The 18,229-nt window shown below is 45.8% G+C and overlaps 1 protein-coding gene across 1 annotated transcript in view; it reads left to right on the top strand.

Annotated features, from left to right (window-relative positions):
* Positions 1-18,229, top strand: part of BTBD9 (BTB domain containing 9) — a 369,776-nt gene that overhangs the window by 169,285 nt on the left and 182,262 nt on the right. The window contains exon 7 of the mRNA XM_075598775.1: positions 16,493-16,602. Coding sequence (XP_075454890.1) covers positions 16,493-16,602 — 110 coding nt within the window. The remainder of the gene's footprint in view (positions 1-16,492; positions 16,603-18,229) is intronic.

Genomic DNA, 18,229 nt, shown 5'->3' on the forward strand with positions numbered 1-18,229 from the left:
CTGTGCTGAAGCAGGCATATCCTTAAAGCCTGACCTGTTGGTGGCCCTTGACGACTGAAGTTGACCACTCCTGATCTATTGACTCAGTAAGCAGAGTTGAGTCGTGTCTACGCCAAATGTATTTAAGTGTGCTCAGCGTGGGCATTCACACGTTACATTGCACCTGTCATATTAGCGGCCAATTTAAAGTTGGTTTAACGACTGTTGTTAATTTGAGAACACTTCCTAATTCTGCACCAGCAGGAACTGATGCACATTTAGCTACACTATAAGGCCGCGATTCTAGTGAGCGCACACGTCACGAACAAAATGCAGGAGCGCTAATTATAGTGATATTACTTATATGATTACAACGTGTATTACTACTGTGAAGCGCTATGTACATTTATGGTGCTAGCTATATAAATAAAGACATCCAATACAATATTAGCACTAGTACTACTCCTTCTTAGTACAACTAATATACTGACGCCTCAAAAAACTATAGCACTCGGGATATCATTTTATTAAGATCCCAAAGAAGTCTGGTCTGTACAAAGCGACATTGTTAATCACAAACTTTTCAATGCCAAGTATAATCCCCAGAAATCTCCCTCATTAAATATGTCAGTGCAGAATGGATTATATTGCACATGTGTCACTATTAATCCTACTGGTCACTCTGTTCTGATTCTTTTTCCATCCCTATTACAGCCGACTCAATATCCAGGCACGGTTGAATGTCTGTAGTAAAATTGTACCTGGATTTATCTTTTAAGAAATTTGTGTCCTTCAAGGCCGCTCCAATTAAAGGGAACCTTGTCTCACTTTGCCTCTTTTCCTGCGAGTCTTGTACAAAACGCTATACAGCCTAAACTAACCCTGCTAACCACTGAGAGAGAGATTGCAAACACACAGCTGTGCCTTAGGCCAAGGCCATACAGCCTACACCTGCGTGGAGGCGGGCGAAGGCTGTGACGTCACCCGCGTGAAGCGGGGGCATTTTGCATCCATGGTGGACGCGTCGTGCGGGGCATACCTACGGGCGTCACGGAGCTGGTTCGCCCTCACTGGGCGAATCGCTCACGTGACCTGCCTGTCGCACCAAGAAATCAATTTGAAGTGATTACTTGCGCAACGCGTGCCCCTCCTGCTTGATCCCGCGCGGTCTATGGGCGCGATCAATGCCTGACTCATTTGCTTAAACATGTTTTGGGACTCATGATTGCGACCCATCTAAATTACATTTCATTGGTATTGAAACTATAGCTGGTATAAAGAGACTAGGGAATAGAGACCTCCGGTTGACCAAACGTGAACAATTTTGGATATATACATTCAAGTCCAAATCTCCCCGAGGTCTGAATGACTACATTGAGTTAATATCATTCCTCAAAGAGGAGTCTTCAATTCTGTATTTAGTAGAACATCGCTTTCTTTGTTGTTAAAACGTCTTTTTGCTAAATTCTTTTCTTGCTGAATCTTTTTTGCTAACAAGTTCCCTTTCTTGTTAATATATTATTTTATTATTAATGACTTTCTGGTTGAAGTTTTGTTAACTACATGTCTGGTTTACTGGGTTGTTTTCTCAGTCATTGCTCATGGGCGATTACTCGGCAACTTTTATATACTTTTAGACATACCAATAGATTATACTGTGTCATTCCTGCCAATTTTAGTATTTATAATATTAACTGTTTTATTGTGAATGGAACTATTTGTGTTTATTATTGTTTATCCTGAGCACATGCAAACTCTGGGGGCAATTAAATAATTAAATATATACACCTGATACGTTTTTTCACTTTAGCACAAATCTAATACTTGTTTTTAGTATTCATAGATTGAAGCACTTAAATATTATAATTATACACTTATTTTTATGTTTCACATATCACGGAATAAATTAGTACATAAATATGTTACACATGGTGATTTCAATATCCCATTGTCTTTATCTATTCACGTGCACACCTAGTTTAATACTGTAATGCTGAGTTGCAGCATGTATTAACCTGCCTGCCGCTCTCTCCCATTAACCCCAGCTGACCGCGTTCTGCATCTGGTGAGTTAAAACAATGGGAGAGATCCCATTGGATGTGTTAATCTTTGTAAGCTCCCGGGCAGCCCCAACACGTGTACTCCTGACGAAGTACGTTGTACGAAACGCCTTGAGATCACGAGGGGCTGCTGCGGAGCGTCCACGAGCTGAGAGGTGTAATCGTGGAGACAGGAGAACGTGACCAACGGAACATCGGCCCAGACCCGTTCTTCTACCCTTTGGATCCAACCTCTGGATCTCCCGGTTCTACCTCAGCCAGCTCCAAGTTAGATTGTACAGTAAGTTTATGCTTTTACTATTGTATTGATTTTTGTTAATGCCGTTGTCCACTACCTGTGGAACCTTTGAATGATATAAATTTATATTACCTATACTCGGTGCGCCCTCTCCATTCCTTTCTGTGTTTTGCCGTGTGAGCCGCCTTCTGGGAGCTCACACTCTTGTAGGAGATTAAGGAGCTCTCCTAATGGATGGCAGTAAGAGTATAGAACCATCTCTTTGGGGACAGCACGAGCGCCGGTTTCAACTAAAAACTTCTGAGTTCACAGCCACGCCTCTCCGTCACGCCTCTCCGTCACGCCTCTCCATGTCACGCCTCTCCGTCACGCCTCTCTGTCATGCCTCTCCACGTCACGCACCTGAACGGAGTCCACAGATCACTGAGGCGACATGCGCGCATGGCTGCTAGCGCTCTGCCGTGCCCGCGCACTATGGCCGCAGCTTTCCGCCACGGAAAGTGTAACCTACGGCGTGTCTGTGTGGAACTATTATTATGGCCTCCAGAGGGCGCTTTAAGAAGATGTTTAAATAGAACATTAGCAAAAGTGCAGCAAATAACGTGGATTCAATCTAAATACACGTCACGAGATAACGGTAAAATGGGTGTATGCGTCGGATATAAGGGGCAGTAATGCAGTATTACCAAATAATTGTATATAGTATATGTCGTGCTAAGTAAAAATAGGGCACCGTAGACGGATGACTTAATCAGGACTTGGTAACAGAGTATGAGCGACAGGACAGTCTCCTAGCAGGGTCCGGTTGTGCCAGTTTTTTTTTAGTTTGGTGATCATAGAGAATCGGGGGCAGAAATAAGAAACAAGTATAGGGCAGGGGTGGGCCCAACTCCTGTCCTACCCCCTCCCTCCCCCCCCAACTTGTCAGGTGTTTTCAGGATATCCCTGCTTCAGCACAGGTGGCTGAATCCGAGGCTCTGATTGAGCTACCTATGCTGAAGCAGGGTCTGATTGAACCACCTGTGCTGAAGCTGGGGTAATTGAAAGAGGAAATTCAGGCACAATGTAAACAAATACAGAATACATAGCAGCTGGCGCTACGTAGCAAAAGGGAATCCAATAGTCCCAAAAACAGCCATAGAGGGCGTGATACAGTCACACAGACTTCAGTAAAGTGGGGATTTATTGTGCCAAACGAACCAATGTTTCGGCTTTAAATCACAGGTGAGGTGAGGGCCCTGTATCACTCCCTTCCTCTGAAGCTGGGATAGCCTAAAAACCTGACCTGTTGAGGGGGTGCTGAGCAGCCCTGCTTTACACTGTAATTCCCTTCCGTGGTTGTTGTGGTTCTGTGCCACGTTGATGAGGCAGCTGCTCACCGGGCCCCGCACACTGGCTGTTCTGCTTCCCGTCCTGACATTATCATGACATTTGTCTGTTATTTGCAGGAATTCACAGGAGAAAGGTCACCGTAAACGTATATAATCCTTCCGTATATTTGGGCTTCAGGTTTCTGAAAGCTTTGCCTCGGAGTGGTTGCGAATCCGTTCTAAAATAAGGATTGTGTATTGTATGTTGTGATTCCTTTTATTGCCCCGGCTTTGTGCTGTCCTGCATGAGTTTTCACAGCGACTTGCGTGTCTTTTGTAATATTGATTTCTTTCCCCGTTTTATATGAGCTTTTAAGACGACAGAAGGCCTTTTTGTGTTCAATAAAAGATATCACAACCTGCAAAGAATGTAATTTTCCCCAGGGTGAGAGAGGTTTCAGGAGCTTTGAGCTATTGCAGCAGGGCTCTCAACTCCAGTCCTCAAGGGCCACCAACAGGTCAGGTTTTCAGGATATTTCTGTGTCGGCACAGGTGGCTCAATTGAAGAATGAGCCACTGATTGAGACACCTGTGCTGAAGCAGAGATATCCTAAAAACCTGAGCTGTTGTTGGCCCTTGGAGACTGGAGTTGAGAGCCCTTGCTGCAATAGTTCAAAGCCCTTGGAGACTGCAGTTGGCCACTCCTGGCCCACGCCTTCACAATAAAGTCAGATTTTGAGACGGTCTACATGGATCAGAGCTAGACTGCACCACCTGTGCTGAAGCGGGGCTATCCTGAAAACCTGATCTGTTGGGTAGCTCTTGAGGACTGGAGTTGGCCGCCCCCCCAGGGGCAGAGTAAGAACTTTCTGAAGGCTTTTTATCCGGTGCACAGATTGTACTCCCTCAGCCAGCCTCCTGTGCTATGCACTGGGTGCCCACAGGTACGCGTACGAGATTGGATGTGCCGGAAAGGGCTCACGCCTACAGCACTTACTCTCATCAAGGAGGGTCAATCTGTGGCGTATCTGCCATGCCCTGCTTACGTTTTAATTATCTTCCATCTGGCAGAGAACACTGGAGGACTTTAGAGATGCTGCAGAGTACCTGTGCTGGGTAATGTTCCCGATGGGACTGGAGGAAGCGTCTGCCCGTATCACAGATTTACATGGAAACTACTTGTGCTTTCAGAATGACATTGAGTAAAACGGCTAACTTTGTTTAGCAAGAAAGACGGGAAAGAAAGACGGGAATCCACCATTGCTGTACCTCAGTACTTCAGCATTGGTACTGCTTACTTCAGTCTAGGCACTTCGTACCTCAGCACTTCAGTATTGGTATTCCTTACCTCAGCACTTCAGTATTGGTATTCCTTACCTCGGCACTTCAGTATTTGTACTCCTTACCTCAGCGCTTCAGTATTTGTACTCCTTACCTCGGCACTTCAGTATTTGTACTCCTTACCTCAGCGCTTCATTATTGGTACTCCTTACCTCAGCACTTCAGTATTGGTACTCCTTACCTCGGCACTTCAGTATTGGTACTCCTTACCTCAGCACTTCAGTATTTGTACTCCTTACCTCAGCGCTTCAGTATTGGTACTCCTTACCTCGGCACTTCAGTATTGGTACTCCTTACCTCGGCACTTCAGTATTTGTACTCCTTACCTCAGTACTTCATTATTGGTACTCCTTACCTCAGTACTTCAGTATTTGTACTCCTTACCTCAGCACTTCAGTATTTGTACTCCTTACCTCAGTACTTCATTATTGGTACTCCTTACCTCAGCACTTCAGTATTGGTACTCCTTACCTCAGCACTTCAGTATTTGTATTCCTTACCTCAGCACTTCAGTATTTGTACTCCTTACCTCAGCACTTCAGTATTGGTATTCCTTACCTCAGCACTTCAGTATTGGTATTCCTTACCTCAGTACTTCGGTATTGGTATTCCTTACCTCAGCAGTCCAGTATTGGTATTCCTTACCTCAGCACTTCAGTATTTGTACTCCTTACCTCAGCACTTCAGTATTGGTACTCCTTACCTCAGCACTTCAGTATTTGTACTCCTTACCTCAGCACTTCAGTATTGGTATTCCTTACCTCAGCACTTCAGTATTGGTACTCCTTACCTCAGCACTTCAGTATTGGTACTCCTTACCTCAGCACTTCAGTATTTGTACTCCTTACCTCAGCACTTCAGTATTGGTATTCCTTACCTCAGCACTTCAGTATTGGTACTCCTTACCTCAGCACTTCAGTATTGGTATTCCTTACCTCAGCACTTCAGTATTTGTACTCCTTACCTCAGCACTCCAGTATTGGTATTCCTTACCTCAGCACTCCAGTATTGGTATTCCTTACCTCAGCACTTCAGTATTGGTACTCCTTACCTCAGCACTTCAGTATTGGTACTCCTTACCTCAGCACTTCAGTATTGGTACTCCTTACCTCAGCACTTCAGTATTGGTATTCCTTACCTCAGCACTTCAGTATTTGTACTCCTTACCTCAGCAGTCCAGTATTGGTATTCCTTACCTCAGCACTTCAGTATTGGTACTCCTTACCTCAGCACTTCAGTATTGGTACTCCTTACCTCAGCACTTCAGTATTGGTACTCCTTACCTCAGCACTTCAGTATTGGTACTCCTTACCTCAGCACTTCAGTATTGGTACTCCTTACCTCAGCACTTCAGTATTGGTATTCCTTACCTCAGCACTTCAGTATTGGTACTCCTTACCTCAGCAGTCCAGTATTGGTATTCCTTACCTCAGCACTTCAGTATTGGTACTCCTTACCTCAGCACTTCAGTATTGGTACTCCTTACCTCAGCACTTCAGTATTTGTACTCCTTACCTCAGCACTTCAGTATTTGTACTCCTTACCTCAGCACTTCAGTATTTGTACTCCTTACCTCAGTACTTCAGTATTGGTACTCCTTACCTCAGCACTTCAGTATTGGTACTCCTTACCTCAGCACTTCAGTATTGGTACTCCTTACCTCAGCACTTCAGTATTGGTATTCCTTACCTCAGCACTTCAGTATTGGTATTCCTTACCTCAGCACTTCAGTATTTGTACTCCTTACCTCAGCAGTCCAGTATTGGTATTCCTTACCTCAGCACTTCAGTATTGGTACTCCTTACCTCAGCACTTCAGTATTTGTACTCCTTACCTCAGCACTCCAGTATTGGTATTCCTTACCTCAGCACTTCAGTATTGGTACTCCTTACCTCAGCACTTCAGTATTGGTACTCCTTACCTCAGCACTTCAGTATTGGTACTCCTTACCTCAGCACTTCAGTATTGGTATTCCTTACCTCAGCACTTCAGTATTTGTACTCCTTACCTCAGCAGTCCAGTATTGGTATTCCTTACCTCAGCACTTCAGTATTGGTACTCCTTACCTCAGCACTTCAGTATTGGTACTCCTTACCTCAGCACTTCAGTATTTGTACTCCTTACCTCAGCACTTCAGTATTTGTACTCCTTACCTCAGTACTTCAGTATTGGTACTCCTTACCTCAGCACTTCAGTATTGGTACTCCTTACCTCAGCACTTCAGTATTGGTACTCCTTACCTCAGCACTTCAGTATTGGTATTCCTTACCTCAGCACTTCAGTATTGGTATTCCTTACCTCAGCACTTCAGTATTTGTACTCCTTACCTCAGCAGTCCAGTATTGGTATTCCTTACCTCAGCACTTCAGTATTGGTACTCCTTACCTCAGCACTTCAGTATTTGTACTCCTTACCTCAGCACTTCAGTATTTGTACTCCTTACCTCAGCACTTCAGTATTTGTACTCCTTACCTCAGCAGTCCAGTATTGGTATTCCTTACCTCAGCACTTCAGTATTGGTACTCCTTACCTCAGCACTTCAGTATTGGTATTCCTTACCTCAGCACTTCAGTATTTGTACTCCTTACCTCAGTACTTCAGTATTGGTATTTCTTACCTCAGTACTTCGGTATTGGTATTCCTTACCTCAGCAGTCCAGTATTGGTATTCCTTACCTCAGCACTTCAGTATTTGTACTCCTTACCTCAGTACTTCAGTATTGGTATTTCTTACCTCAGTACTTCGGTATTGATACTCCTTACCTCAGCAGTCCAGTATTGGTATTCCTTACCTCAGCACTTCAGTATTGGTACTCCTTACCTCAGCACTTCAGTATTGGTACTCCTTACCTCAGCACTTCAGTATTTGTACTCCTTACCTCAGCACTTCAGTATTGATACTCCTTACCTCAGCACTTCAGTATTTGTACTCCTTACCTCAGCACTTCAGTATTGGTATTCCTTACCTCAGCACTTCATTATTGGTACTCCTTACCTCAGCACTTCAGTATTGGTATTCCTTACCTCAGTACTTCAGTATTGGTACTCCTTACCTCAGCACTTCAGTATTTGTATTCCTTACCTCAGCACTTCAGTATTGGTATTCCTTACCTCAGCACTTCAGTATTTGTACTCCTTACCTCAGCAGTCCAGTATTGGTATTCCTTACCTCAGTACTTCAGTATTGGTACTCCTTACCTCAGCACTTCAGTATTTGTATTCCTTACCTCAGCACTTCAGTATTGGTATTCCTTACCTCAGCACTTCAGTATTTGTACTCCTTACCTCAGCAGTCCAGTATTGGTATTCCTTACCTCAGTACTTCAGTATTGGTACTCCTTACCTCAGCACTTCAGTATTTGTATTCCTTACCTCAGCACTTCAGTATTGGTATTCCTTACCTCAGTACTTCAGTATTTGTACTCCTTACCTCAGCACTTCAGTATTTGTACTCCTTACCTCAGCAGTCCAGTATTGGTACTCCTTACCTCAGCACTTCAGTATTTGTATTCCTTACCTCAGCACTTCAGTATTGGTACTCCTTACCTCAGTACTTCAGTATTGGTATTCCTTACCTCAGCACTTCAGTATTGGTATTCCTTACCTCAGCACTTCAGTATTGGTATTCCTTACCTCAGCACTTCAGTATTGGTATTCCTTACCTCAGCACTTCAGTATTGGTATTCCTTACCTCAGTACTTCAGTATTGGTACTCCTTACCTCAGCACTTCAGTATTGGTATTCCTTACCTCGGCACTTCAGTATTTGTACTCCTTACCTCAGCACTTCAGTATTGGTACTCCTTACCTCAGCACTTCAGTATTGGTACTCCTTACCTCAGCACTTCAGTATTTGTACTCCTTACCTCAGCACTTCAGTATTGGTACTCCTTACCTCAGCACTTCAGTATTGGTACTCCTTACCTCAGCACTTCAGTATTGGTACTCCTTACCTCAGCACTTCAGTATTTGTACTCCTTACCTCAGTACTTCAGTATTTGTATTCCTTACCTCAGCACTTCAGTATTTGTACTCCTTACCTCAGCACTTCAGTATTTGTACTCCTTACCTCAGCACTTCAGTATTGGTACTCCTTACCTCAGCACTTCAGTATTGGTATTCCTTACCTCAGCACTTCAGTATTGGTACTCCTTACCTCAGCACTTCAGTATTTGTATTCCTTACCTCAGCACTTCAGTATTGGTATTCCTTACCTCAGCACTTCAGTATTGGTACTCCTTACCTCAGCACTTCAGTATTGGTACTCCTTACCTCAGCACTTCAGTATTTGTATTCCTTACCTCAGCACTTCAGTATTGGTATTCCTTACCTCAGCACTTCAGTATTTGTACTCCTTACCTCAGCACTTCAGTATTTGTACTCCTTACCTCAGCACTTCAGTATTTGTACTCCTTACCTCAGCACTTCAGTATTGGTACTCCTTACCTCAGCAGTCCAGTATTGGTATTCCTTACCTCAGCACTTCAGTATTTGTATTCCTTACCTCAGCACTTCAGTATTTGTACTCCTTACCTCAGCAGTCCAGTATTGGTATTCCTTACCTCAGCACTTCAGTATTTGTACTCCTTACCTCAGCACTTCAGTATTGGTATTCCTTACCTCAGCGCTTCAGTATTGGTATTCCTTACCTCAGTACTTCGGTATTGGTACTCCTTACCTCAGCACTTCAGTATTGGTACTCCTTTATTTGGCTCTATCGCAGCTGGACTAACACGGCTATTTCTATTTCATTCATCTCCGTTCATCCCCCTCTGCCGCCCCCCCCCCCCCCCAATTCCTATGTACTGTATGTGAGAATCTCCCACTGATGCATTTTGGGCACTTAAAGTATTATTTTAGCAAAGCCGTTTGAAATATACAGAATATGAAATTAGCAATTACTTTTTGTTTACAGCAGATATTAAAGTAATTCTCTTTGCCTGGCTGCAGAGGCCAATCACGACTGGAAGGAATGGTTTCTACTGGGGGTGTTCTCTATACACATAATAGGGAATTCATCTCTTCATTAACCTCTGAATTGTCAGGTCTCTTGAAAAGCTTAGGGCAGCAGAGAGCGCTGAGGTTAATGTGTGCTCATAACAAGCAAATCCTCAGAGGCAAACTCCGAGAGTCACTCCAATCACCCCTGAAGTGGAGTTCAGCAGTGCAATCCTGTACCCTCAGAACCCAGGGGCGGCCCTGTGCAGGCAGCAAGGCATCATTCTGCGGAGGAGGAGGAGGGGGGAGGAACCATTAAATAGTTCCATCCACATACAGTACAGTACGTACAAAGACTACAGTGAAGATATAAGCATTAGCTGTGCTGCCGGATTCTCAGCAGCTTTAACATAAGCACTTCACAGGTTTCTAATGAAAGGCAAACATGGCCGCCTACTCCCGGGGCAGTCTCTGCTTTATATAGGCTAAATAATAGAAGGCGTCTTGCCTCGTAGTTAAGGTGCTGCTTGTGAAGTGGGACACTTTAACATCTCCAGGATTAAGTCGCCTTATTAACCAGTAATTCAGATACCAAACGTATGTTGTACTGTAGGAACAGGTCACAGTGATTCACTGTGTGTTGGCATCTTGTGCTAAGGGTGTCAGTACCTTACAGGATAAGAGCATCTTTCAGAGGAAGGTGTCAGGGAAGCATGAAGCAGTATTTCTTCACTGGAAGGGTAGTGGACACATTAACCCTCAGCCTGCCTTTGTGATATTTCCTTATGACGTACAGGGAACATCATACTATTTTTGCTTATATTAGAGGGGGTGATCGCGTTCACCGATCCTTTGCATAAGTGGAGCCCACTTAACTTGCGTTGACACTGGTTCCGACCACGTGATTCCTACCCCATGTGATCACATGGTCATGATCCCAGAAGGCCGCTGTCGGTCTTCCGGCAGTGAAAGGGTTAGGCATCCTCCTAGCGCAGGGGCTGGAAGTTGGAACAGCGTATTGTAAATATAGCAAATTACCAGGAAGCAAATGGGATCAGAGACTCCACCGCAAGAAGGAGAATTGGCAGAGCACGTTATAGTCAGGTGGTCCTTTCCTTCATCAATATCTATATATTATTTAAGTTTATTGATAGCTTTGTATATAGACCTAAGATAAAGGAAATTAATAATGTCCCAAGTACATAATAAATACCTGTTGTAAGGTGTTTTATGCACTGATCTCTGAAGTGGTAGAACCTGGATTAATATCTAATGACCGGTTTGTAGTAGATTGGGAATCTCTGTTACAAAAAAATAGGCTTGTATACTATGGCACAATACAAAGCAAAGTGAGTATACTAGTATTAGTATGGGGATATAATGGAGTATTTGGTGGTAATGTTGGTATACAGAGGGAATACAAGTCCTTCTCATTGCTCATAAAATCGCTCCTTTTATTAAAATCCCACGACCATTGTATACAGTGCTGCCGCGAGGGGGGGAAAGCTAGTGTTGGCGTTCCGGGCCCGGTGAGTCAGGGGGCCCGGGCCCCACCGCCGGTCACGTGTCACTGTCGGCGGCCGTGTCAGGAAAAAAAAACTCGCCGAAATGCTTTAGGAGAGGAGATCCAATCAGGGCCTTCCTCATGGGTGGGGACTAGCAGCTGATATAGCACCTGCACAGGCGGGAGAAACGTGTTTGAATCTTCCCGGCTGTGCAGCTGCTTATTCACTCTACCCGCGCACGTAAATACTAATCTGTACTGTCTGTCTGACTGTATCACCCTGTACTGTTGTGTGTGTACACCCTGTGTCCCCTCTCCCCGGGTCCTCCCTTCCCAGCACTCTGTCCTGGATGTTCACCGCAGCCGTCTGCAGCAGGCTCCTCTGCCGCAGCCCGGTAGCGGTGTGCTGCCGGCCCCACCACGTGTCTTCCCTCCCTCAAAGCCACCCGGGCCCTAGGCCTCCGGATCCTCAGACCCCCCCCCCAACCCCCTGGACCCTACCGGCACCCGCAGCTCCCACCCCACCCCCCCTGGTTCTCAGGGGTCTTTTTAATATGCATTGGGGCAGCTGGGGTCTTTTTAATATGTATTGGCGAGGGCCTTTTAAATATGTTTTGGTGGGGGCCTTTTTAATATGTACTGTATTGGCTGGGGTGGGGTATTTTTATTATGTATTGGGCGCTGTATATGTATTTAGGGGGCGGGACTTTTTGGTATGTATTTGGGGGGGATTGAGTGAGAATGGGGTAATTGACGGAAGATGGGGGGAATGAGTGAGGAAAAGAGGGAGTGAGATGGAGGGGAGAGAAATACATGGGTAGAGGGTGCGAAATAGAGGGGGCTTGTGAGGTGTGAAATGGGGGGGGGGATAGCAATACCACCTAGGGTCCCGGACACAACTCTAGTCCTGGGCCCCCGGGATATGTCTGCGGCCCTGATTGTATAACCCGCTTTCCACACAGAAGTCTGGTTACATGCCAGGTTATTGCCTTTCTTGGATTGCATCCCGCACAGGCTTTTGCATAGAATGGAGAAGTTCTTATAGAGAAACCACTGCAGTGTGGTTTGTCCTTTAAATAAAATGTAAAACCATCGACCACAAATGAATCCAAAGAAATGTCTTCTGGGAAACCTAATGTTGTACAAACAGTCAGTGTGAGCGAGGGCTTTCCTTTGTGTATTTAGTTTTATTTACTTTATCCACGTCCCTTCGCAGCTTCTCTCTCACCTGTCTTATTTCATCTCACTGCCCCAGCGGAGTCCACAACTTCCACAGCGGATCACCCTCCGTGTGACATTGTTACTACCTTTTAGGCTTCTTGCTATGAATATCCCATTCATCAATGAAAAAACATCAATGTTAAAAATCCATTTACTACTTCTTGTAACCTTACAAAGATGGATGCACACATGTAGCATTCCAGGTATTCCATCCAGTTATTGTTCTTATGTCACAGACAGGGGAGCAATCCCATCATTCTAATATCCCATTCAGTTCTTCTCCGTATATCACAATAATACATGAACAACTACCTGCGGGAATCAGATTTATTTTTGATTCTGATGCCACTTTAACAGGTGAACAATATCAACAGTTCTCCAATAGATCGCAAGCTCTTTAGAGCTGGAATTCAATTTGTCCTTTTCTTTATCTTATATTTAATGCTGTGTTGCTATGTATGTGGTCCTCACCATATTAAAATAATAAGCAATAACTTCTAGTTCCAATGTTACAACTACGTATGGGCACGACTCCATTATTCTGCATGGTGCATCCCTTGGTCTTACACTAGCAGCCGGAGAAACCCAACACATATCCAAATTCTAGATATTTAGCATTGTGCTCGTGGATTGATGATACAGGGAAGACTTGGGATTGTATAATTTGGTGAGCGTTTTAGCTAAAATTCAGGGATTCATGAGAGCCAGTAGCGAGAAGCTGGGTAGCCTTTGGAACCTGATCAGTAATACAGAACTCTATAATAATGCCACAGACACAACAGCTGGTACCAGGCAGGCCATCTCATTTGATTTTTTTTTTAATTTCCTTTCTAAATTTGACCGTAGTGTTTTTTTTATTTATGAAAATGTTTTACCAGGAAGTAATACAGTGAGAGTTACCTCTCGTTTTCAAGTATGTCCGGGCACAGAGTTATAACAATACATGGATACATTAAATGAACAGAGGTTATACAGTCAATTCACAGACATTTCATGGACAGATAGAGTTGGAAAATTGGGTGCGAGGAATGAAAGGGCTGGTGATTTTCAGATTGAAATAGATAAGCTTTAACATCAGGAGCGGCAGCAAACGGCTCACACCCTTTAGCTGCGCCAAAGACTGTCCGCCTTTGGGGCGATGCAGATGTACCCTGAAGGGGTTCAGATTGAATGCAGCTGCGAATACAAAGTTTTTGTCATAATTGAGGTTTTATGAACTTTGAAAATTGTTTATTCGCTCTGCATGCTCTCTTTCCCGGAGGGCCATGGCTTGTTAGATATGTTCATGGTATTTACAGAATTTCATATATATATATATTTTTTGCTAGTTATGGATATAGTATAAAAACCGTGTCATGTATTTTCAAATGTAAGGTTGTATAATCACGATTTCCATCAGTTCTCCTATAATACAGTCATATACACGTAATGGATTGTTTAAAACAGACATAAAAAATCCAATCCCAATGCTCTTTCATAACGCAGTGATAATATGTAGTTGATGGTAGAAAGCAATGTTGGATCACCGCAGGTAATATTAGAATTGGAAGCTGGCTCTGGCTATGCTTACCCTGGGGGGGGATAGAGGACCTGCTCTGCCCAGGCAGCCGTGCAACATGTACCATCCCCAACTTATTCAATGAACCTACGGTTATTATTCCAGAGAATTCGTTCTCGTCCCATTTACTTGTTTATTTTAATGTTGGTAACACATATTGCAAAGCCCCCTCCCCCAGATATAGTAATGCAATTCTGACCTAGAGTAAGGTAAGAAATGTTTCACGCTTTATATCCCGGGAGAGAAGCTCACGAAGGCCGTGTTCAAATAAAAAAGACGATATCTGGCTGGCTGAGTAGCATGGCGGGCTGAGTGACGTGGCGGGCTGCGTAGCATGGATGGCTGAACGACCTGGTGGGCTGAGTGACGTGGCGGGCTGAGTGACGTGGCGGGCTGAGTGACGTGGCGGGCTGAGTGACGTGGCGGGCTGTGTGACGTGGCGGGCTGAGTGACGTGGCGGGCTGAGTGACGTGGCGTGCTGAGTGACGTGGCGGGCTGAGTGACGTGGCGGGCTGCGTAGCATGGCTGGCTGAACGACGTGGTGGGCTGTGTAGCATGGCGGGCTGAGTGACGTGGCGGGCTGAGTAACGTGGCGGGCTGAGTGACGTGGCGGGCTGAGTGACGTGGCGGGCTGAGTGACGTGGCGGGCTGTGTGACGTGGCGGGCTGAGTGACGTGGCGGGCTGTGTGATGTGGCGTGCTGAGTGACGTGGCGGGCTGCGTAGCGTGGCGGGCTGAGTGACGTGGCGGGCTGCGTAGCATGGCTGGCTGAACGACGTGGTGGGCTGTGTAGCATGGCGGGCTGAGTGACGTGGCGGGCTGAGTGACGTGGCGGGCTGAGTGACGTGGCGGGCTGTGTGACGTGGCGTGCTGAGTGACGTGGCGGGCTGTGTGACGTGGCGTGCTGAGTGACGTGCCGGGCTGAGTGACGTGGCGGGCTGCGTAGCATTGCGGGCTGACTGACCTGGCTGGCTGTGTAGCGTGGCTGGCTGCGTAGCGTGGCGGGCTGAGTGACGTGGCGGGCTCAGTGACGTGGCGGGCTGAGTGATGTGGCGGGCTGCGTAGCATGGCGGGCTGAGTGACGTGGCGGACTGAGTGACGTGGTGGGCTGAGTGATGTGGCGGGCTGAGTGACGTGGCGGGCTGAGCGACGTGGCGGGCTGAGTGATGTGGCGGGCTGAGTGATGTGGCGGGCTGAGTGACGTGGCGGGCTCAGTGACGTGGCGGGCTGAGTGATGTGGCGGGCTGCGTAGCATGGCGGGCTGAGTGACGTGGCGGACTGAGTGACGTGGTGGGCTGAGTGATGTGGCGGGCTGAGTGACGTGGCGGGCTGAGCGACGTGGCGGGCTGAGTGATGTGGCGGGCTGAGTGACGTGGCGGGCTGAGTGACGTGGCGGGCTGAGTGATGTGGCGGGCTGAGTGACGTGGCGGGCTGAGCGACGTGGCGGGCTGAGTGATGTGGCGGGCTAGTGACGTGGCGGGCTGAGTGACGTGGCGGGCTGAGTGACGTGGCGGGCTGCGTAGCATGGAGGGCTGAGTGACATTGCGGGCAGAGTGACGTGGCGGGCTGAGTGATGTGGCGGGCTGAGTGACGTGGCGGGCTGCGTAGCATGGAGGGCTGAGTGACGTGGCGGGCTGAGTGACGTGGCGGGCTGAGTGACGTGGTGGGCTGCGTAGCATGGCGGGCTGAGTGACATTGCGGGCAGAGTGACGTGGCGGGCTGAGTGACGTGGTGGGCTGCGTAGCATGGCGGGCTGAGTGACATTGCGGGCAGAGTGACGTGGCGGGCTGAGTGATGTGGCGGGCTGAGTGACGTGGCGGGCTGAGTGACGTGGCGGGCTGCGTAGCATGGCGGGCTGAGTGACGTGGCGGGCTGAGTGACGTGGCGGGCTGCGTAGCATGGAGGGCTGAGTGACGTGGCGGGCTGAGTGACGTGGCGGGCTGAGTGCTTCGGAAATGCTGTGTGAATATTGTGAATATTGGGACAGAGAGTATGCTGTGAGCCTGTCTTATCCTAGTCAGGAAACGTGAATGGGACATCAGCTTTCATAAGTAGGAGAAAGGGCTTTATGTCATATTAAATAGGGGCCTAGATCAGGTTCAACTAGCTCCAACGCTCACTGAAAGGATAATCTCCTAGACACTCAACCAAGTCATTCTTTTATCTCGGCTGTGAGAGTATATTTAAGAATTTAAGAACACATTAGCTGCCATCATAAAAATCATTCTTTTATTTCGGTGGTTTAACAGTTTTTTTTATATAGCCTGAAGAAATATACATGACGCTTTCACTGTTTTGCGTGGGATGGTTGTTGCTCCTCTCTTCATTAACACTGTGCCCTCTTAGGTATGTTCGGATCGTCGGGACGCATAACACCGTCAACAAGGTTTTCCATCTTGTGGCCTTTGAGTGCATGTTTACCAACAAAACCTTTACCATGGAGAAAGGCCTAATAGGTAAGGAATCTCTTTGGGCATTTCCCTGTACCATAACCCTGCTCTGTTCCGAAATGCTTCATTACTGTCGTGTCAGTAAATACGTTTTCATCTTTCATTTTAAAACTTCTATATACTCTATGTTGCTAAGAGGAAATACAACTTTAATGGTTTACCAAGCTCCTGTGACTAATTAAATGATTAATTTTGAAGCCAGAGACTAATTAAAGTCTAATTTAAAAGGAAGCTTCAGTTACCGGAATAGTTGACTAATTTTAATTTAACTGCTGTAGCACGAACATTTGCTTTAAGGAAGCATTTATTTAACTATAACGTTGTTTAATCCAATTCTTTATGTGTGGATTTGAAATACTGTAGCGTAGACTGTAAAAAAATAAAATGAGCTGCAGTATACAGTATGTGTACGTACTTAGTACTTAGCACCACAGTTTATTCTCTTGGATATTGTAATATGGTTGGTGTTATCCCACATGAATATACTCCGTCCTAAATGGAACTCAGTATTACCACCCAGGACCAATAGGAGAATCACACAGATGATTTGGTTTTCACCCCTCCCCCCCCCCCCGAACATGATGTGGTTACAGTTGAGGTGATGATGAAATTTAGAGGATTAGAAGGTACATCCACACTTATTGTAACAAGTCTGTTGGTTAATGACAATTGTACAAAACAAGACACTAGGAAAACGTTCCATCTGCTTACTGACTTATACATCACCCTGGGCACATTATTAATAAAACGTATTCAGAAGCTGCTTTGTGTTTTAACAATAAGTCAGATTGGAAGTCACCCCGCCCGCTGCAAGATGTTGAGCATTCCATGTACTTTTGGGTGGCATCATGCATATTGATTTCTGTTTTAATGATAAAACTTCAGGTGGTTTCAATTCTCAAAAATTCCCATATTTTATTTGAAGACAGAAATATATGCAGTTTGGTATATACAGGTACAATATATACAGGTCCAATATATACAGGTCCAATAAATACAGGTACAATAAATACAGGTCCAATAAATAACGTCTATTCTAATTGTTAATAGAGTCAATGTCAAAGGTTTCCAAAATTCTCCCATGTAAGTATGCGGGGCAGCAATTATTATACTTTTAGGGCAGGGGAGGCCAACTCCAGTCCTCAAAGGCCACCGACAGGTCAGGTTTTCAGGATATCCCTGCTTCAGCGCAGGTGGCGCATTTAAAATTCATTTACGCATTTAAATTTCATTGGATGAGGTTGGTAGTGGATGACTATTGGCTAAACTAGGGGTGGCCAACTCCAGTCCTGAAGGGCCACCAACAGGTCAGGTTTTCAGGATATACCTCCTTCAGCACAGGTGGTCTTTGACAGAGCCACTGATTGGGCCAACTGTACCAAAGCTGGGATTTCCTTTAAACCTGGCCTGTTGATAGCCCTTGAGGACTGGAGTTGGCGCCCCCTGCTTTAGGGAAACAGATTCACAGTTTATAACGGTGTTTCGCAGCCAGTGACCGGGTGACATTATTCCGCCTTATTTTGCCAGTGTGAATGTTCAGAAATCCCTCACTTCTTACCCCAGGATACAGAGCCCGTAGTGACAGCTTGGTTATAACCGCACAGTATGATTTCTGGTACCCATGCACTTCTGG

Source organism: Ascaphus truei, chromosome 4, assembly GCF_040206685.1.
Source record: "Ascaphus truei isolate aAscTru1 chromosome 4, aAscTru1.hap1, whole genome shotgun sequence".
Lineage (NCBI taxonomy): Eukaryota > Metazoa > Chordata > Amphibia > Anura > Ascaphidae > Ascaphus > Ascaphus truei.